The sequence below is a fragment of the Silurus meridionalis genome, chromosome 14, assembly GCF_014805685.1.
Source record: "Silurus meridionalis isolate SWU-2019-XX chromosome 14, ASM1480568v1, whole genome shotgun sequence".
NCBI classification, from domain to species: domain Eukaryota; kingdom Metazoa; phylum Chordata; class Actinopteri; order Siluriformes; family Siluridae; genus Silurus; species Silurus meridionalis.
This window is the reverse complement of record NC_060897.1, coordinates 5,346,301-5,369,551: the sequence shown is the minus strand read 5'-3', so window position 1 is coordinate 5,369,551 and position 23,251 is coordinate 5,346,301. Positions and strand designations below refer to the sequence as shown.

Below are 23,251 nucleotides of genomic sequence, written 5' to 3'. Positions count from 1 at the left end.
GGGTGATTTCTTAACTGTGATTGTGTTCTAACAGTAGGCTTGTTTTTCATTTCGCATAAATTATGTTTCACAAACATTCACGCTCCAAGTAGAAAAAACAGGAAATTACATATATACACTGACCAGGCATAACATTAAACATTATGACCAGTGAGGTGAATAACACTGATTATCTCTTCAAGGTGGAGGAGATCAGGTACCTGGGGTCAACAGTGCAAAGTAATGGAAAGTGTGTTAGAGAAGCAAAGAAAAGAGTGCAGGCAGGGTGGAGTGGGTGGAGAAGAGTGGCAGGAGTGATTTGTGATAAAAGAGTATCTGCAAGAGTGAAAGGGAAAATTTATAGGACTGTGGTGAGACCTGAGATGTTGTATGGTTTAGAGACAGTGGCATTGAGTAAAAAACAGGAGGTGGAGCTGGAGGTAGCAGAGCTGAAGATGTTGATGTTTTGTTGGGAGTGAAGACAATGGACAGAATTAGAAATGAGTTTATTAGAGGGACAGCACATGTAGGACGGTTTGGAGACAAGGTGAGGGAGGCGAGATTGAGATGGTTTGGACATGTGCAGAGGAGGAACATGGGGTATATCAGTAGGAGAATGCTGAGGATGGAGCCACCAGGAAGGAGGAAAAGAGGAAGGTCAAAGAGGTGGTTTATGGATGTGGTGAGGGAAGACATGCAGGTAGTTGGTTTGAAAGAGGCAGATGTAGAGGACAGGGGGGTATGGAGACGGACGATCCGCTGTGGCGACCCCTAATGGGAGAAGCCGAAAGAAGAAGAAGAAGAAGAAGATCTCTTCATCATGGCACCTGTTAGTGGGTGGGATTTATTAGGCAGCAAATGAACATTTTGTGCTTATAATTGATGTGTTTAAAACAGGAAAAATGGGCAAGCGTAAGGCTTTAAATGAGTTTGACGAGAGCTGACTTGTAATGGCGACATTTACAGTTACATTTGTGGCATTTAGCAGACACCCTTGTCCAGAGCCCTTGTCCTTGGCTAGAGGACTGGGTCAGAGCGTCTCCAAACCTGTAGCTCCTGAGGGGTGTTCATGGTCTGCAGTGTTTGGTGACTAGCAAAAGTGGTCCAAGGAAGGAGCAATGGTGAACTGGCAACAGGGTCATGGGTGGCCAAGGATCATTGCACGTGGGGAGCGAAGTTCATGTAGTTTGACTGAAGAAGTTATTGCTGTTAATGCTCAACGGGGCAGGACTGTTTTGGCAGATAAATGGGGACCAACAGCATATTAAGCAGGAGGTCATAATTTTATACCTGATTTGTGGCCATAAAGTTACGCCTGGTCGTGTTTAATGACAGATATTATAATAAATAAAGATTTTTCTCAACAAATTAAAGTATGACACATTTATAAATCACCATACACTTGAAAAGTAGTATTTTTTCTCCTTTTTGCTGTCATATATGTTTGTGAAGTGAATTTGGGGATCAACAATTTGTGCACCACAGGAAGTCCAAATTCCCAGCATCGAGAAGGATGGTCCAGTTCCAAATTTCACACAATCTCACTAAATAGGGGGCAAATTTGGCTAAGGTTTCGAGTAATATTCCAGCATACTGGTTACTGTTTCACTCAGAGGATAGTGTGCGGTTTGGGGCGTAGACACAATGTTCTTGGTGCGCACCGAGGAGGGGCGATAACGCGCTTTGGAAAGGAAAAAAGCACCTGTAGCGGATCTGCGCCTTCATCCCTGTCTTTCCTGTCTCCTCAACCAGAGTACACAGTGAGCTCACAAGGCTTCAGTCTAGACTAGTCCTTTACAAGTTTGTCATTTTTTTTTTTCTCTTTCCTTTTCCATCGTTTTTGCGCAATGGTTCGAGCTGAGCGGCGCACCGCGATTTTCCTGGAACGGCTTACCCTGGTGCTCTGCGTCACATCAGGTAACGGGATTTTATTCATTCACTTATATATTGTCTGGGGAAAGAAAAGAAACTAGTTTTTGACATGCTGGAGTTTTAATGACCTTGCTGTTGATTCCCAATCCTGAATAATTCAAGTGCGCAAAAGAGAGAATGTCCTTAAATTGAGATTTGTTGTGTATATAAGTGTCAGATTCAGTCCTCCTTCATGACATCTGCTTATAAACGGTTATTAATATAGATCTTTACTGTGTTTTTGAGTCTCTGATTGAAGCATCTTATTGGATCTTTTAATGGAAAATCAAATAGGGTGAAATGAATGGACATTTGGTGCCACCCAGATGAGAATGGGTTCCCTTTTGAGTCTGGTTTCTCTCAAGGTTTCATGCCATCTCAGAAAGGTTTTCCTTGCCACAGTTAGGGATAATCTTATTATTCCATTTATAAGGAACAAAGCTATAGTCACAAAAAAATATACAATTTTATAATCGCTTTATTTCGTAAACCTGCTTTGAGACAGTCTCCATTGTTAAAAGTGCTGTACAAATAAAAACATTAATATAATATAATAAAAAAAATACATTGAAATTGAAGTTAACACTAAATTCATCACACAAATAGTTGATCCATAGTGATAATGATAAATATAATCTTTTCCCCAAGACTGGAAAATGTGTGTTTTATGACATTAACACAAAAAAAGACCTTGTGTTATTTTCTTAGTATATATATTTCTACAGTACATACAGTTCCTCTATCATGTATTCAGATACAAGTTTTTCAGTACCATGACCAGAAGAATGCTTATTTTAGTTGTTTGTTTCTTTGGGGTGGGGCAGCTGATTTACTTCATCACAAGGTTGATCATGAAACCTGGTGGAAATGTTCACTGCAGGACCTGAATTGGGAAATACAGGTATTAGGGATTAGGATTTGGATGCAAACGTGGCCTTGTGGTGTTTGCTCAGAATAATAAGTCGTAATCCTTTTCAACGGTCATTAATTCATTGTTGTCGCAACGCACACTCTTAGGCAATCTTTTTTTTTAAAGTATATCTATGTGGATTGTTAAAATTTCTGCGATTTTTTAAGAAATCTGTTCATTGAAGCCCTTTAGTTGCAATTCTTTTTTTATTTGAACCCTTTATTTAAAATGTAAAAGTGACAGGGGAAAAATGTAAAGTCATCCATGAATGTTCTGAGCCTTATATCCTGAAATATGATATAGCTCTGTTTATTCTAAACATACTGCAGCTTGAAATTTTCCCTTCTTAAAGCATTTTATTTAGTACCTACTATGACTCATTCATTTGTTGCAATGAGGCTAACAGGAAAATGTGTGTAATCAACCAGCCTGTTAACCAAACCTTGGAGTTTAAGGTTTTAACACCAGTTTCGGTGGAATAAAAGCAGAACTCTGTAAGATTTGACATGTACCACGAGAAGATTTCTTTCAGAAAATTGTGTAACAACATTCATTGTTACACAATTTATATGATTATTCAAGGTGGGTGTGAAAAACAAGTTATAGTATTTACATTTGCACATTTAAAGTCAACATGTGACATAGGACAAATATAAACCTTCTATGTCCTACAGTAAAACAATTAATGAATCACATAGAGAAAAAAATTACATTGTGAAAACAAACAAATTAATATATAAATTACATGTGAACATGAAGGAATGTAAACAGGTTATATGATTCCTTTATGTTTGGTCATAATTGAATCATTTGGTACATTTATATGTTTATCAGTTGTACATATCTGGATGTTTATTGAAAAGTTAATCATGTCGAAGCGTACAGTACACAATAAAAGGTGGGTGTAAATTTCACATGTGAGTCATGTGACTGGGTTTGGGGCCCATTTGGATAGAATTGAACTAGTTTGTTTGGGAACATGATTTACATCTGCATATCTGTATATCTGTATGTACACTGTGTAATTTTGCACAATAGTACATATAGTGTACATGTTCCATTGTGCCTTACACATACCTTGATATATATATTCAATTAAATTCATTTTTATTTGTATCGCGCTTTTAACAATGAATATTGTCTCAAAGTAGCTTTACACAGATAATGTGGTGATTAAAAATGAATATGTTATTTATAAGTGTAAGTTTGTCCCTGATGAGTGAGCCGGTGGCGACTGTGGTGAAGGAAAAACTCCCCGAGATGGCATAAGGAAGAAACCTTGAGAGGAACCAGACTCAAGAGGGAACCCCATCCTCATCAGGGTTGCACCGAATGTACATTTATAGCAGATATACGATGTTGCAGGGTGTAGTGATGGTGATCAGAAGCGAAAAGCAGTCCTGAGTCAATGTAGCAGACTGTTAACATTAACTACAGTCCAAATCCATCCTCAAAGTGCCCGTTCTTACTCCGAATTTCATGGAATTACCCAAGGCGTTGATGAGATATAAATATATATATCGTTGTGTATATATATATATATATATATATATATAGAGAGAGAGAGAGAGAGAGAGAGAGAGAGAGAGAGATTAGCAGTATTTATAAAATGTTATTCAGTTTTACATTGTACTTCTACATTTCTCTAAATATCCTGCTTGGTGTTTAGTCCTGCCTGAGTCACAGCGTCACCCTCAAGGCCCTCAGTAAGGTGCTCCATGAAGCTGTCATGTGACTTGGTGCTTTATTGTTTCAGGAAACCGCAGTGTGGCAACGTCTATATGAATAACTGTATGACAAAACCGAGGCTCGTCTTGGTTATTTGCTCTGGATGTAATGAACTGGTTATTGTTATTTGAGCTCAGGTGGGTGACCGAGTCTTGATCTGTTCTGGGTTAAGCAGATTTGGTGGCACAGCTGAGCCAAAATCTTCAAAACTGACACATTTTAGTTGACAAAGCAGGACTTGTTCGGTAATTAGGTTTTGCTATTTTCATTTTGGTCCTGTTATTACTAACAATAATGAGTGTCTCAGTAATAATGTTTGGAGGGGATATGTACTGTATGTTTATTAACATTGCTGGACATTTGTAATAACTGGTGAAATATTGCAGAATGGAGTGTGTTCCCGACATCAATAACTTACCTGAAGCCTATGACAGGCTCTTATTTCTGACACTTCCTTTTAAGTATTGTCTAGATATTTGTTCAGAGATATTTAGCTTTCTTTCCCAACAGGATATAACATTATACGGACATATGTATGAACATTTACTGGAATGGCAGTTCAAACTGTTATTTTTATTGGTCAGTTTCTGATAAGTGAAATATGCTGACGTGCATGCTCCATTTAAAAAAATATGATGATAGATTAGGGCAAGACTAACCTCTGAGAGATACACCAGTTATAATTCCATGACTCACCTCCCTATGTAAAACTAATCCAATTCAGTTAGGGCTTGTGATACCTAAAAGTCTCTTTATTGCCGATAGATCAGACAAGCTTTACTGGTTTATTGAGTTGTATCTTGTATATCGTGTCCCCGTGTGTGCGTATGGGGGTGTGCGTGTGAATATGTTTGTGTACATGTATACACAACTGTCATTTAAGTTGACTTTTCTGAAGGCAATTTTGACATTGAGACACCCAATCCTGGAAAAGTTGATGTCTCAGACAGGACAGTGACCTGGTCAGGACAGGTTCATGTGCCACTTGTTGGTGTTGCTTGGCCTTAGGGGTGTTTTTCGCTCTTAGCAAAGTGTGTATAAAAAGGTTGTTATGAGGGTCAAAAAGCAAAACCGTCATAAACCTGAAAGTAAGAATAGAGGAATGGTCTTAAGGCTCAAATGTACCTGTGTGTGGAAGCATACATACCTCCTGGAGAGGAATGAACAGAGGAGTGAGGAATGAGAGAAGAGTCTCAGGGGAAAGAGGGTGAGAGTGGAAGTGAAAGACAAAGTGACACACTATATAGAGAAACGTTTGTGGACACCTGACCATTATGTGGTTTTTGAATCTCCTATTCCACATTTAGTCCCCATTTACTGTTATAATAACCTCCATTTTTCTGGGAAGACATTACACTAGATTTTGGAGTGTGATTGTGGAGATTTGGATTCACTCAGTAAGGAGGCCTGGGGTGATATCAACATTTAAATTCATCCCAAAGGAATTCAATGGGGTTGAGTTTAGAGCTCTATAGCAGGCTACTCAAGATTTTTCACTTTAAACCATGTTAACCATATCCTGGAGCTCTATTTGTGCGTTGTCAAGCTGGAAAAGGTTTGGGTCTAATTTGTGGTAAAAATTTGGGTGCTACATATGGGTGGAAAAGACAGTCCTCTCAATACTTTTGTCCATCTAGTGTTTGTTTGTGATCAGAATATAAAAGGAGGTATATGAGGGAGGAGAGAGGAAGTAATTAGAACATGAAGAGATTGTGGGAAACAATATTACAGTGTTTTTGTTGTCTCACCTGATAACACAGAATGAGGATGTGTGACAATTGAGGAAGAGTTACACAAAGACTAGCGGATTCGCTAGCTCATACGGTATACTCGCTCACGTGAATAAATGGATGTTAGTTATCAGAGAAGCTGTTTTATTGGTCATCATTTATGCTTACTGTTGACAAATGATTAACTAGTAGCTGACAATACTGATATGGTATCGTTTTTCCTGAAACAAACACGACATGTTGAGGTGAAAACAACAGAAAATCTGCTAAATTCCCGGCTAATCCGGCAACGTCCCAAATTAAATCTATAAGTAACATTCGGATGAAAATTTTGCAAAAGCAAAAATTAAAAAAAGTAAACTTTCCCAGAGCAAACAAGTGAGGGAACACTGTGTGATTGTGTGTGTTGACGTGTGTGTGTTTCGGAGAGATCTATTGCTAAGAGGATTATTAGTGTGTGTGTGTTAGAGTGCACAGTAATCTGGGGATTAACAGTAATCTGTGTGCCTGTAGGGTAATGATGCTTTGTTTCTGTAAAACCTCACCTCTTTTTTCGCGCTCGTATATAAATATCAGCTGATACTGGCAAGTGATCAATTGGAGTATAGTGATATATTTTATTTGTTTAATCCGTTTGAGTTTGTCTTCCGTCTCTTTGTGATGCTGTGTTTATTTATAAGGCGTCATTGCTGGCGTACTTGTCACTCTGTTCCTTGCTCCCTTTTCTCTTCCTTGGATTACTAACAGAAAATCCGCCTCCCTAATTGGGAGCCATGTGCTGGCCATACTTTAATAGGATATGACTGTGTGTGTGTGTGTGTGTGTGTGTGTGTGTGTGTGTGTGTGTGTGTGTGTGTGTGTGTGTGTGTGTGTGTTCCGGGTCCCTCTGATCAAGTGCTCTTCAAAGGGGCCATCTGTTAGAGAAATTTGAAGAAAATATGGAAAGATATTGTGACTAAGGGAGGAGAGATATAAATAGCTATTAGACATCCCAATAATTCAGCTAATCTAGATAAAAGGATGCAGAACAGATATTTTCTTTCATGTTTTCTGTTAAAATTGTATATAGTCTGTTGATCCAATCTCTGAATCAAGATTCAAATCTTTTCAGACTCAGGTAAACAATATTAGAGAGACTACATACAATAGAAATAGAAGCATCTGTGTCTAGTGGTGGCTAATGCTTGATATGAATTGTTTTGTCCATTATGGCATAAGCCATTAAGTGGACATCAATCTCTATATATCACATGGAAAAAAAAGGGAAATGATATTCTTCTCCTTTGTAACTGCTTAACTTTCTTTTTCGTTTCACAATTGTTTCTAAATAATAGGCTTGATGAATATATTTACATTACGGGAGTAACACACGTCCATAATCTGTATTTCTGTCCACAATCTATATTTGTTTAGTACGCCAAATATTTGTATATGTATTTATGTTTCAACTGAAATTGATAATGGTCACAGTCTATACCGGAGGCTGACCTCGAAAAACCTGAAAAAAACTGTGTGTGTTTACAGTGAGTACACCCCTCACATTTTAGCAACTGGCAAGGGACAATAATATAGAAATAAAACCTATTTTGGAGTGTAAATTTACTGTCCTCTGAAAATAACTCAACATACAGCCATTATTGTCAAAACAGCTGGCAACAAACTACGAAATACTTTTTTCATTACAAAAACTCCTGGATTCCTGTCAGCTGCATTTCATTATAATGTCTATATGGACTTCTGGAAAGATAAAAATATTGATGAAGAATATTAAAAACACATGCACATTTTTTAAATCATCATTTTTTGAAGACATAGACACAGCAGAGATACTGTATGCTACTATGTGAACATTATGTGGACTGTGTGTTAAATAATGTAGAATTATAGGTAGATATTTGGGAGGGAAGAAAAGCAGTGTTTAGGCTGGGCTGCTGGATTGCACTGTTTTCTGTCAGGGAGAGGGGGCTGAGGGGGGCAGGCAAATCTATATTATAAGGTTTGTTAGAAAACTGAGAACTGAGAACTGTTAGAAAACAGGCAAAGTCTGTTTATGAAGGGTGTGTGTGTGTGTGTGAGTGTGATTGGAAATAAATGAGTGTAATTAGAAATGCTTGTAAACATGTCATACATCCTGAGTTGCAGGAAATGTAGCCATGTCTCTGGGCTGCAGTGCATTTTGGGGGCCTGTGTTCACTATTGAGTTCACTCTCGAAAAAAAGAAAGAAAAAACGACTTGAATTTAAACTTTTTAACGCCGTATTGAACTAGTTTTGGCACTAAGTTGCCAGTAAACAAAATTGAAAATGGAAGCACATACAGTGTAACTATAATACCCAAAACTATTTCTTTTTTCAAATATACTGCAAAGACTGGAAGAGGGAATGTGCTTGTTATGACCCTGTTACGACCCCAAACATTATTTTGTGTATAAATACCCTTAAATACCCATATGGTTCCTTTCATTATGCTTATTGGGGTCAAACTGCCTAAAGCTTAGGTCAGTGGTGTCAAACTTGGGCATCCTGGCTATAATGCCCCAGGCATATGGTTGTCAGAAAATACCCCAGCTTCCAGAAGCTTTACACCCATTTTCCCTCCAACAGGATGTTGATAGACCCTAGCATCTGTAATCATGGGCAATAATTGCTGAATAACATTGATTTTCTCAACACACTGGCTATTGTCCAGGGGTGGGTTATATGAGTCAGCAAGTAAGTTGATGTGTTGAATGCAGGAAAAAATTACCAAGCATAAGGATCTGAATGATTTTAACCAGGGCCAAATTGTTACCTCATTTCGAAACATGTTCTCGTGAACTGATGACATCACCAGTCTCACTGATACATGTGGGTAGTGAAGGTTTGCTCATCTGGTGTGACCCTGCTAAAAAAAGTTCATGCTGGTTTTAAAAGCATGGTCTCAGAACTCATTTCAGCTTGTTGCATATGAGCTTGTGTGGCTTCAAAATGGTTGGAGTGCCAATGCTGACCTCCATCCATTGCTGAAAGCTCCTATAGTGAGCATGTGAGCACCAGAATTGACCCATGGAGAAATTGAGGGTGTCCTCATCTGATGAATCAGGGTCATGGCTGTTTTGGCAGCACGAGGTGAGCCTGCACAATCTTCTTCAGGTGGTTTAAATGGTATGGCTGATCAGTGTATGTTCCATGCTTTTGGGTTCCGAGATGGATGGATATAATTCTGTAAGTAAAAAAGAATGAAACGAGAGATAGCACGTGTGTAAGAGAGATCTAGAAAAAACGCAGGATTGTCTGCGAATGCTGATCCTGATCAGATATCTGCACTGGCTTCAAATGCGCTCTTTTAATGTCGCGACCCTTGAGTGCAGAAAGCAACACCCTCGGGGCTCCTCTTTTTCATACGCGTACATCCTTTCTCTCTTTATAATGTTCCTAGGAACTTAAATCTGAGGATATATCCGGTATGAGAGTGACTTATGAGACAGGATTGTTTGTCTGCATTCCGCTTTAATACTCAGATTCAGATGACAATACAGAGGGTGGAGGGGATCTTGCACATTAACCCTAAGCTCCTGGAATGATAAACCACTGTGTCTCCTTAGTTTTTCCACATTAAAAACAAAATAAATAAAAAATAATCATATTTCCAAATACATGCCGTAGTGTTTTACTGTTTCTGTCATAACTCGAAATCATATGGATGAGTCTCAACGCATAAAGCATAATAAAGCGTATTCCATCAGTGAAGCATGTTGAAAGCAAGTGTGGATTAGCGTGTCTAAATTTATTATCTGCAAATGTTTAACACAGCAGCTTGCATCATTAACCTGTTATGAAACACCTTTTAAGAAAACATTCACCAGAATAAAGCAAGTTCATAAGGGTAAGGAAATGCGAAAAAAGAAACCACATGTGAGCTTTGTGAGACCTGTCTATGAAATGATAATAAAATAAAATAAATGATAATCAAAACATAAAAAATCTGGAAGGCTCACATTTTTGTCACACACACAGTACTATGCTCTTTACCAATGGTTGGTGAAGCAACATAATAAAAAAATAAAGAGTATATAAAAATTACAGAATCAAAATTTAATAAAGGAATTAACTATATATAATAATATTAATATTATTAAAATTTAAATAAAAGCAATTTGTTTGTATTTTTTTAAGCTGTCATTTCAATGTTTTGTAATTGGTTCGTTGTCTTATTATTAAATAGAATTTATTAATTCTTTAATTAAAAAATTTAAGCTAATTAGTGAATTAATTGTTTAATTTTAATGAAAGATTATAAAGGTGCTTTATACTTGTTACACATCCCAGTGATGTTAGGAAGCTGGGGCCAGAGTGCAGAGTCAGCCATGATACAGCGTCCCTGGAGCAAATAGGGTTAAGGACCTTGTTAAGGGTGGCAGCTTGGCAGTGATGTGGCTTGAACCCCTGACCTTGATCAGTAACCCACAGCATTAACCACTGAGCTATCACTTCCCTATTTTTTAGATTATCCTAGCTTGTCAGAAAGCTGGAGACAGAGCCAGCCATGATACAGTGCCCCTGGGGCAGTGTCAGTGGTGGTGCTGGGGCTTGGACCTCTGGTCTTATGATCAGTAACCTAGAGCCTTAACCACTGAACCACCACTACCCTTGTTACGTATTGCGACACGTTTGGTTTTGCGGATGTACCTTACCATTGAATGTAACTGTAAATGGAAAAAAATGTACAAGTAATTAAATCGTTAAAATAACAGAAAAAGTTATGTGGCATAAAATACACACTTGTTGCTATAGGAACACTCGATATCACGTCTCACCACCCTGTTGTTGATTATTTTCCTGTGAGAGCTTAAGGATTTTATTCTATCATTCCTTTTTATTTTTATTTTATTTACTTGAAATGGTGGTCTACATTGTACATTAGGTCGGTGTATGTGTTAAAGGGGCCAGTTGAGATTTGTGAAGTCGGTGTGTTTGTGTATTTCCTACTGAGAAACACTGATCTGAAGTTTCTAATAATTTTTTTTTCTGTAATGTAAAAAACAAAACAGGTATTGTAGGGTAATTTTTTTTTCCATGCTGATATTTGGCCTGCTTTGTGTGTGTGTGCGTGTGTGTGTGTGTGTGTGTCTGTGGATATGGGAGACATGAAGCGATCTGCAAGGTCAGTGTGTTCCAAGCCAACACATACAGTACACACACACACACACACACACACACACACACACACACACACACACACAGTCACACACTGATTCATTCATTAGCAGAAGTTCCAGTTCACAGAATGATGCGGTGTTGTGTGACGAGAACAAAAGACAAGAACCAGTACCTACTTAGATACTTGTTTCGTTCGCTCACTTGTTGACTCACATTGGCAGCAAAAAAAAAAAAAAAAGTAAAAAAAGCTGTTTCTATGGCAATGCAGTTATCACTCAACATGATAGAGCCGATTATGTGAAGTTTATTAATATGTAATATAAGCTGAATGACAGCTATGGTACATTTTAGAAGCGAAGGCTGGAGTCAATACTACAGCTCGCATTAAGCCAAACTGAAATTAAAGCCAACTTTCCTTTCACCTTTAATTTTTTTTCCTACTTATAAATATTTTGGATTTTTATAATCTAAATCAGGTTGTAGTTCTACTTTTTTTTGAGGAATGTAGGGTAAAGTATTGTTTTCAGCGTCTACACTTGGATTTGCACAATGGATTTATACCCTTCTGAGGCAGAAAATGCAATTCCTGACTTTTCTTTACTACTTATCCCTTTTTTTTAAGAAATAAGAAAAAAAAATCCTCCCTTTTTTCCAATGCATTTTAAAACACTCCATCATTTTCACTACGTCAATAATTTTCTCTCGAGTGATGGGCAGTTCATTTCACTGACCTGTGTATCTTTCAGCAAAATGATCTTTATTCAAGTTGTTTTATTGAATTAAGCAGAATAAAAACTTAACGTTCCACTTTTCAATAGACAGATCAAACCTTTGATTGTTTTCCATAGAAGAAAAAAAAATGCATACGAGGACAAATAGAAACAGAGATGATTCATTCAACGCTCAACTGAGTAATTACTTTATTTTTCAAATGACACCCGCATAGGCTCTGTACAGGAAACAGAAATGATGAATTCACCTCCCCAAGTCTTCTGGTCTTCTATTTCTGTTTCCTCTATGGAAACAGAAACTCTAATGAATGAAAGACCAGTAAACCAGAAGACTCGGGTGGTGAAATAATCAGTTCTGTATCTGGTGCATACACTATTTTGAATTTCATGTTACAACCGAATGACGTTGCGCACGCGTGGCAAACACTAAATGTCACAGTCTGAGTCAACTAGTGATGAGTCGGTATGAACGATTCATTCATTTTGAACGAGTCTTTGAAGTGACTCGAAGGAACTGACTCAATGACTTAGAGAGTGATTTGTTTATTTTCTACTGAACATGCATGAGCAAAGCATCGTAAAATCTCAGTAGGTTATGCACAGGAATCCGTTTATTTCTCGACTCTTACAGTCCAAATCGTTCATTCTTTTATCACGTGACTCCCATATACTCTATGCAGTGCATTACACAGGAAAGAGAACTAAATGAACTAAATTCATCTTATGAGTCCTCTGGTCCGAGTCGTTCCTTCTTTTATCACGTGACTCCCATAGACGCAACAAAATGCAATAGATCTGTTTTTTTTTTTTTTGCCGAATCTGGACATTATTGTTACAATAATTATTGGAGTCACGTGACAAAAATAATAATGACGTGGACCAGAATATATGAGAGGTGAGCTTCTCATTCTATCATGATTTGTCCTTAGCTTTTGACATATTTTTATTCTTAGAACTAGAGTCAAAGTTCGTGTATGTAGACAAGTTGGGGGATCTGCTTATTAAAAATGTTACATTTTATTTTATTTCTGATCAAAGGAACGAAATGAACTAAATGACTCAAAAAAATAATTTATTCATTTTGATGATTTAAAGAATCAAGTCACTTAAATGATTAGATCTTCCTATTCTAATTTTATTTGTCACATACACATTCACACAGAGTACAACATGCAGTGAAATGCTTCTTACAACTGTCCAACATCTAAACATTAAAAAAAAAAGTAAATAAATACTTCCCTGATCATAAGAGAGAAAAGAGTCCACTGTTGAAATGGCTGAGGTCCTTCACAATCTTTCTGGCCCTGGTCCGGCACTGCGTGCTGTAGATGTCCTGCAGGTTAGGGAGCTCGGTGTGGATAGTACGTTCAGCTGACCGCACCACTCTCTGGAGGGCTCGCCTGTCCTGCATGGTGCTGTTCCCGAACCAGGAACTGATTCTACCCGTCAAGACCCTCTCAATGGTGCAAGTGTAAAAGGTCCTTAGCACTTGAGAGGGTAGTTTAGAGTCCCTTAGGTGTCTCAGATGGTACAATCTTTAAATGTCCACTATTGGCTCAGAGACATGTTTATTAGCTGACAGGAGCAGAACCTGATGGTGTCTGTTTTTGAAGTCTCATGTTTTGATGTGTTTGTTGTCCTGAGATGCTTTTCTACTCACTATAGATAGACAGAGTAGCTAGCTTTTTATTTAAAATACTCTTGAACCAAAGTATTCTAGCTAATCTCTTTCATTTGTCATCTGGATGGTTGTTTGCTTTTTACTTCATTCTGTGTAAAGGCTATTGTGCGTAAAAATCCCAAAAATTGTTTTGTATCTGCGTCACGAGTGCATGTGCACAGGTGTTCCTAATAAAGTGGACAGTAAGTGTGCATTTCCAGTGTACTTGAAAGAATTTTGAGCTATTTTTCCCTCAGAGGATTTATTCCGATTAGTTTGTAATAAAATTTCTATTGTACGTAAAGATTTTAGCTTTTATTGATGGCCTTTTTTCTCACAATCAAATCAAATTCTAAATATCTGGCATCCTGGTTTTTTCTCAGAAAATGTGACACACTATGGAAGATCTTCATTGTTTCCATTTTGTGTTGTACGCTCAGCACTTTTTACTCAAAAACTCAGAACTCAGAAACTCAAAGCACATAAAAATTACAGTCTTTTTACTGTTGCCAATAAAGTCATGCATATCAAACTACATCCTTTTTATTATTTTTTTATTTTATAAGGACCATAACAACCTCATCAGGGTTTTGCCTGAACCTACAGTATGTTCCATGTAAAAGTCTTAAGGTCCCTCTAGAGCAGAGGAGCCCAACACTTTTTCCTAGGAAGGGCCAAAAACCAAACTTGATTGTAGGAAAAGAGGAGGGCCAAAGAGAAGGTTCATGGATGTGGTGAAGGAAGACCTGCAGGTAGTTGGTTTGAAAGAGGCAGATGTAGAGGACAGAGTAGTATAGAGAAGAAAAAAGAAGAAGATTTAGGCTTAGACTTAATTATGCAGGAGGCCAAGTTTTCTGCATAGAGGATTTACAGGCAATTATCGGGCTTGGGACACCAGTGAGAGATGAGTATCGTTGTCTGCCTTTTTTCTGTTTTTTTTTTACACCATACACACTGAAAATAAAGTCAGATGAACTGAAGTTTAATACATATTAAAACAGGCTCCAAACACAAACACCAGAGCTGAATTTCAGGTCCCTGTCCAACATCATCTGATTATTATAATTTTTTTCCATATCAGGTTTCATGTTTTGGTAGCCAGCATTACAGTATGTTAGCAACAGTGCTAGCAGATATTGTCGAAGATTATGCTGGCGGTCACGCTGTGGGCAAACAAGAAAGCTCTCACACAAATGTAGTTATAGAACCTCCATACTATACAACCTACTGTTACAGTAAGCTGACAAAGACAAACTAGCGTTATAGTGAAAAAGATAGCACAGGCATAGTAAACATAGTAACATAGTAAACATATTAGCACACAAAATGCTGTTAATGTAAGCAGACAAACACACTCTAGTGTGTTAAAGTAAACAGGCTAGCATGGAGAATAATGTACTCAACATTTTATTCAATTACCTTAAACTAGAATTCTGGTAAACAAGCTAACACACAAACTAGCATTTTTTAAACTGGCCAACAAACAATTGATTGTATTACCAGTTAAGGTAACCCACTAAAATGACTAAACATACTAAACATACTAACACACAAGCAAGACAAAATTGTTCTATATTACACACAGGTCAACACAAACGCACATAATCTATCTTAGCATTTCTAGCATTATTTAGAAGACTAGCACACTAGCATTGTAATACACGTGTGGCTGTACATTTTGTTTGTGTTTGTGTTTGTGTTCAATGAATAGTTTTAAATGATGTATTTTCATGGCATGTCCAATAAAACTGTAGTATTATTTACTCGCAGTGGTGGACAAAGTGCACAATCCATGTATTTGAGTTAGAGATTAGACTACTGTAGGTAAAATATTACTCCAGTAAAAGTGCTCCGCATTAAACCTTCACTTGAGTAAAAGTTCAAAAGTTTTTGCCTTCAAATGTACTTACCGTAATTTCCGGACTATAAAGCGCACCCAAATATAAGCCGCACCCACTGAATTTGACAAAGATTTATATTTTGAGCATAAATAAGCCGCACCTGTCTATAAGCCACAGTGTCTACACTGAAACTAATGAACTTTACACAGGCTTTAACGAAAGACAGTGTCTGTTACACGGCTTGTATCTAAACAGTAGCCTACCAAGTAAGTCATTGTTCACTGTCTTCCTCCTTCCTTTCACAACAATTTTCTCGAGAGTTTATCTTTTGGCATCGTCGTGCGTTTAAAAATCACCATCGGTGAAGCTTTTCTCCTGATGCCGTGCAGCTCAGAACACAGGTGAAGTGCGTTTTTTTATGCCCAGTTGTTTTCAGCGTGACAAATTATTCGCATTTTCTGTTGACAGTCCGAGTGAGAGGCAGGTCAAACGTCAGAGGAACATCATCCATATTTATGATGTGGTGAGGCCCAATTCAGTGGGAGCGCATCTGACTAAATATCAAGAGTTTCATTGGTTCATTCATCTGAACCCGTTCGGAAATTTTATTGGTCTAATGTTATGGGGCTCAGTTTTTTTTGTCTTGTGAAAACCGGGAAAAACCCAGGAAAAATCCACATATTAGCCGCTTTGTTGTTTATGCGGGGTTCAAAGTGTGAGAAAAAAGTAAGGGCTTATAGTCCGGAAAATACGGTAAGTATCCACAGTACTATAATTTATGGCTATTAGGTTCCTATCATTTTTTTTGTCACAAAATTGCTTAACCAAATCAGTTTATGTGAAAGACTTTAATGTTACTCTCAGCACAGCAATTTATTAATAGAATGATGGTTATCAGTCAAACACTGACGACTTCAAAACAATCACACAAATAAGGCCACGGGTGTTGTAGTAAGAGTCAGGAGTTTCTTTTATCATTTGTTCCTCTTAAAATGTTCTGCTTGCTGCTGAACTGTAAGTTGGTGATAAGTAGATACCACCAAGCGCCAATCAAAACAAGTTGAAAGCGTGCGCACTCTATCCTGATTAATAACTTGCTGAGTGTTTGACCAGTTATTTTTTTATCCCCTTATAAATAAAAATGTATTTTAGTGAAAAGTAAAATATTTGACTTTGAAATGTAGGTTAATGGAAATACTTCAGTACTACTACTTCAGTAAAGTACACATTTGTAAAAAGCTATTTAAGTACAGTAACGAATTACATTTACTTCTTTACCATTGTTTACTTCGTAAATGTAAACTGTGTTTGAGACTGGAAAAGAGATTAGGGCAGATTGTATTAGTACACTTAGGTGTGCTGACAGGTTTTGGTGTGTCAGATGATGTAAATGTTAAAAGAGACAACTTGGGAGTCACCGTATGATTCGATCAATCCCAAAAAAGAGCAAGAACACAGTGATGTACTTTTGCATGAGAGGGTATGAGTGTGTTGCATATGATATTATTTAGAAATGCTCAAAGAGACTGTGTGAACTGAGTCACTTCTCACATACACATTTTCTGTCTGTACATTACTGTACATGTTTAAAGTGTTCTGATTTTTTTAAATAGTTTTAATCTTTAGGTACATATGTTATGGTTTTGTATAGATGGCTGCAAGCATGTCCACCTACCTAACAGTTTTATAGTTTGGTTTCAGTAAAATTTTATATAGTGTGAAAGTCCAGGTTATCAGTTCTGCTGTGTGCTGTGGGTGTGTTGACGACAAGATCATTACTGTGTAAATACAGAGTGTACTGTGTACAGAAAACAGACAGCACATCCACACCTTCTGACTGGGAAGTATGTGCTTTTGAATTCAATATTAATTTGATAATTATTTTCAGGTATCCCTAAAACACATTGACATATGGACTAGCATTGTAGTTAATGCTGTTTGCCATTGTTTTATCAATGAATTTATTTATTTATTTATTTTGGACTAGCCAACTGCTGGTAACCAGGGCTCACACAGCAATAAAGCCAGTAGATACATTTACATTTACATTTACATTTGCGGCATTTACAAAAGCGACGTACAAAAGTGCTTTGAGTCTCTAGCACTGAATAAATCTACACTGGTACGCGAGATTACACACTTAATATGAATATAACGCTTGAATTCTACAAAGCAAACTAAATCGAGGTCATGAACTAAGTATCTACTAAAGATACAAAATCGAGGTCATGAAATTATCATGTACGTCTCATTTAGCCAAAAACAGCTCTATATGATTAAAAAAGGACACGTTTTGTTACGCTTGGTATGATAAAATAAATAGTGCCCATCTGATCACATTTTGTGCGTACTTTTTATCCGTGACAAATTCTGTGTCCTGAAGATAAGACATACTGTTTCATTTTTTCCTGAATACAACTAGTTGATATCGTCAAGGAATATAAGGTCCGAAAGCTGTGCCTCACTGAGACACACCTCCACTTTGCGTGAAATTCCTGTGTGACTGTCTGAGTAGCGCTTAAGTCCTTATTTACTATCTAAACACTGTCTGCCTTATAACAGTCAAGCTCTACTTGCTGTATGTTTGTGTCTGTCTATGTATTAATATACATGTGCATTTTCAGAATCAAAAGAAAACTCCTGGTCACATGGAAAACCATTCTCCAAAACATTACACGTCACAACATGTCCTGCACAAGCCTGGCTCATTATCAAAGCTTTTTTTTCATATAGAGATAATCTAATCTAAAAGTTCAGCTGCTTAAAAAGGGATTAGGCGACACGCTGCGTACCGACCCACGTGTGTTTGATGGAACAGAAGTGCTCGTATTTAGGTGATCATTAACTTATTAACAATATATCTGTTTTGCTCTGGGTGTGTTTTCGGTCAGTGAGCAACAAATCGCCATATAAATTATGTCTCGAAAAGGCAGGTGTGTTCCCCTGCTCATTTCTTTACTTTCCTTGATCCGTCACTGCGTTTTGGTTACTAGGCAATAATCCATGACACACTAGATCACTGCATGTTCCTGGAAAATAATCAAATCAGCCATAGCACTGAGAATCACATGCCTGGCAGTAAAAGAACGAGAGAGAGAGAGAGAGAGAGAGAGAGAGAGAGAGAGAGAGAGAGAGAAAGAGGAAGGTAAAGACTGCTACAAAAAAACACGTTTTTTTGCAAGGTTTAGCAGCTGAGAATATATTTTTAGAATAGTGCTGGATTTGCATTCTTATATTATCTCTTAGTTAATTATCCCTGAAAGTATGGTGTACGATTACATACACATCGCCAGCATAAAAACAACCTTGCAGTCCATTTTATCTGGTGACAACAGCATCAGGCCCCCTATTGATGGAAAACAGAAGCTCAGCTATACTGATATTGTTGCCTCACAAAAAAAAAACAAAGAAAACTGAGCAATTCTTCTTCACCTTCACTCATAGTATGGAACTGTACCAAGATAACTGGCCTCTGCTGAATGTTACCTTCATAGTTAGCCTCCTCCTGAATAAAACCACATGACCTCTAAGGCTTATATATGATAAGGACGATCGTATTGGGACACCTGAATTTACAGCCATCCCCAAAAAGTTTCCCACAAAGTTGGAGTCACACAATTCTATAGGATGTCTTTGAATGTGATAGCATGAAACTTTCCCTTCACTTGAACTAGGTGACCCAAACCTGTTCCAGCATGACAATACCCCATGCCAGCTCCAGGAAGATATGTTTGAAATGAGATGCAGTGAAAGATCTTGAGTGGCCTGTTATAGAGCTCTGACCTCAACCCTATTGAACATGATGAATTGGAACACTGCACCTGTTGAGCACATATCTCCACAAGCACACTCCAAAATCTAGTGGAACATCTTCTCAGAAGGATGGAGTGTATTATAATAGCAAACAAGAACTAAATGTGGAATGGGATGTTCAAAAGCACATACTGTACCAATTTTAAGTTAAACAACAGGCTAACTCGAGTCATATCAATTATCTTGTGTTCCTGAAAGCATATAAATAGAGTATCAGTGGCCTAGTTAATAGCTCTTGTATTTGACCTCTGCCTGTCACCAGGACCTCTAATTGCTGTTTCAACAAAGTAAACGCATTATTTTTTCTTTCATTGTAGTACTAAGGTTTTAGTTTTAGTGACCTGATTAATTTGAGTTTTGATCGTGTCCATCATATAACTTTATTTGAAGGTTTGGGGCACAAATAAATTTTATCTCACTCTTAAAGAGACAAAATGTTTAAGAAAAAGACTTTTTAAGCAATAAATGTATGGAATTTTTTAATAATGTTACTCTGCGTTTTTATTGCTTGGGCCTACCTAAACAGCAGGCTAACTAAAGCAGAAGGCTGGTGGTAAAGTCAAATCTTAGATAGACCTTTACCTATGTTTTACTTCAACACACTGAGATTCAAGCAACTAGACTGCTAATCTTAATTTTTCCAAATCCATTAACTCAAATTGCAAAACCTCCTTATCTAGTCAAGACATACAATCTTATTTCTTGCCATCAAAATATGTTTAAATTATCTTCTTCTTCTTCTTCTTCTTCTTCTTTCGGCTTCTCCCATTAGGGGTCACCACAGCGGATGATCCGTCTCCAATATTATTGATCTTATATTAAGAATAAAGTACTATGCAAGAGCAGATTGTGTAAAATTATTTATCTTTTTTTCTTAGCTTAAAGTTATTTTTACACAAATTAAGAGAAGTAAACTGTTTAAAAATAATTAACAAGCTAGTTTCAAGGTAATTAGACCAAATCGACTGCTTGGAATATAAGTTTTAAGACAATTTATTTTTTCTAAAGCCTAGATATGTTTTCTTATTTCAATTAATCTTACCACATGCACTTATCTTACTGCACTGGCAGACACTATGACCTGTTTCTAGTTTGTCTCTTCTTATATCATGCTTTTATTTCCAATAATTAGAATTAGGTTTTTGCAGTGTAGCTCATTAGCAAGTCAATAACAGTATAGGAAGGCCTACTCCAACATGTTTGGCATAGTGTTTCTTGGCAAAGGAATGCTAAGGTTGTCCTGGAGTACCCCATCCTGAACATTCCAATACTAAACATTAAACGATTTTAATGTTTTCCTGCTACAACAGATTTAACCAGTCATTCAAGAGCCACTTCGAAGTTCAAGTGCTTGTAACAGAGCAGTAAAAACACTAAAACATGCAGGACAGGAGATCTGGATGAGAAAGTATTCCATGTGAAGGTGTCTTAACTAAAATAAGGGTAGTTAAGTTTGTGCAAAGCCTAGAAATTGAGCTAATTCTGGAATGGAGCCATTTCTTGGTATAATTTCTTGCTCCACTTATAAACATTCCACAAAGAAACAGTAAGATATAAACTAAATGTTAGGAAACTAAAACTGGTTTCCTGTACAAGCTTGTGAATGATCTCTTCGACAACATGCCAAACTATAGAATAAGGCTTTGTTAACTAAATTTATGTATGTAAGATTAAGTATAAGACATTTTTTGTCAAGTCAAGTGGCTTTTATTGTCATTTCTACTATACACAGTGGTAAACAGTACACAGTAGAAACGAGACAACGTTTCTCCAGAACCCTGGTGCTACACTAAACAACATAGAGCTACAACACAACACAACACAAAGCTACATAAAGTGCATCCAGTGCAACCTAGTGCAAACAGTGCAGACGAAAACCAGGACAGACAAACAACACAATACAATATACATAATACAAGATAGCAACCTGCAGGGATTTCGATGATTAAAACAAATGACAAGCCTTTAGTTTGTTTTGCGTCCCTTTCCTCTGTTTTTACTTTCCACGTATTCACTGTTGTACTTCTGTTTGCAGTTATCATTGGCACCAAAGCAGGCTCTACCGCAATGGCAGACACCTCCACAGTGAACTCCTCTCTCAGCCCATCCACAGATGTGCCGTCAGTCAGTAATGACACGACTGCACCAATTAGCACTAGTTCAACTACAAGCAATACATCTGAGGAAACTTCTACACATAATGATTCTTCATCCAGCACCACAAGTAATATGTTCAGCACTCATTCCACAGTCCCAGATGAATCAAGTAAATCAGTTGAAGGTATGGTGCTCCATTCATAGGAACCCTAATAAGTTTGATAAAGTAAAAAAAAATGGGTGTATATAGTGAGTATGTTGGGTAGATAAAATGGTATCATCTAAAAAGTTGGTAGTTGTGGATAATGAAAAAAGTTGACTGTTTCTCAAGATTGAGAAAACATGCAGCTAATAATTAACAAATAAAAAAGTTTCGTTGTGCCTTCTCAATCACTATTTGTGACATGTTATAGATGTAAGAACCAAGTTTAACCAATTTTTCACCCAACATTCATTATATATAAGGATTTGGTTTAATCTATGTAGATAAATGGACTTTTATGATAAGCTGTTTCAGCTTTTGCATGGCATAGAACAAAATCAATTCCACTCTTTTCTGGTGCTGCTGTTTTTTTAAGAAGTAATCGAATTCAGGCCATGTTAATAGCCTAAATGACTATGTAAAGGATAAAAAGACTGTTCTTAATGGCAAAAGAGGGAAAGCTTGGTCTCTGTGCCCTATCTAGGAGTGGCAGGTATTTTCAATATGCAGTAATGTATATTAGCAGCTAATTAAAGAATAAATAAAGAGTGAATTTCAAAAGCACATTTCACTTTTAACTCTATTTATGATCCTCTTTCAGGGACCGGCATAACGCCGACTTATAGCACTACCACAGATGCTCCTCACACAAATACACAAGTAATGGACAACACAACCAATTCTGCAGCTACAACAGAAACACCACTGATAAGTACCATGGGACATACAGACCTAAATACCACTATAGATTTTACACCCAGTAACACTACATTTGCATCGACAAATGCGATACATAATACGCCAGTCACCTCAGATGTCACCACTATGCCCTTAGATATCACCAATACATCCTCAGATGTCACCACTACACACTCAGATTTTACCACTACACCCACACCAAGCATTACTAATACACCCACAAACATCTTCACAACCTCCTCAAATGTCACTTTTTCACCCTTAAATGATACTACTACACTTGTCAGCAGTATGTCTATAGATGTTTACACTACACCCACCAATGTCACCACTACAACCTCAAATGATACCACTACACACATAGATATCACCACTACACCTTCAGATGCCACCACTACACCCTTAATTACCACTATGACCTCAAATGTTACCAGTACAGATTCAAATAATTCCACTATACCTCCAAATGCTACCACTACACCTGTAAGTGTGTATACTACCCCCCCAGATGCCACCATTACACCATCAAATGAAACCACTACATCAAATGTCACAACAACACCCACACCAGACATCTCTACAAACTCATATGTCACCACTTCACCTGCAAACATCACCACTATACCCTCGAATGTTACCACTACAACCTCAGATATCACCACTACACCTGCAAACATCACCACTATACCTCGAATGTTACCACTACACCCTCAAATATCACCACTACACCTCAAACATCACCACTATACCTCGGATGTTTCCAATACACCCTCAAATGTCACCAGTACACCCACAAATGTCACCATGACACC

At 37.4% G+C, this 23,251-nt stretch overlaps 1 protein-coding gene across 1 annotated transcript; it reads left to right on the top strand.

Moving 5' to 3' along the window:
* Positions 1 to 1,642: 1,642 nt before the first annotated feature.
* LOC124397157 (mucin-3A-like) lies at positions 1,643 to 23,247 on the top strand. Its single transcript, XM_046866676.1, has 4 exons — positions 1,643 to 1,896; positions 21,477 to 21,722; positions 22,342 to 22,988; positions 23,092 to 23,247. Exons 1-4 carry the CDS (start codon positions 1,827 to 1,829, stop codon positions 23,245 to 23,247), a joined length of 1,119 nt encoding a protein of 372 aa, XP_046722632.1. The 5' UTR covers positions 1,643 to 1,826.
* The last annotated feature ends 4 nt before the right edge of the window (positions 23,248 to 23,251 follow it).

Bases quoted from the DNA above. Each gene is read 5' to 3' on its own strand.
- LOC124397157 (XM_046866676.1), top strand. From the start codon at position 1,827: ATGGTTCGAGCTGAGCGGCGCACCGCGATTTTCCTGGAACGGCTTACC. The intron at 21,723-22,341 runs GTATGGTGCTCC...ATCCTCTTTCAG, and splicing joins ATCAAGTAAATCAGTTGAAG to GGACCGGCATAACGCCGACT. The intron at 22,989-23,091 runs GTCACAACAACA...CTACAACCTCAG, and splicing joins ATGAAACCACTACATCAAAT to ATATCACCACTACACCTGCA.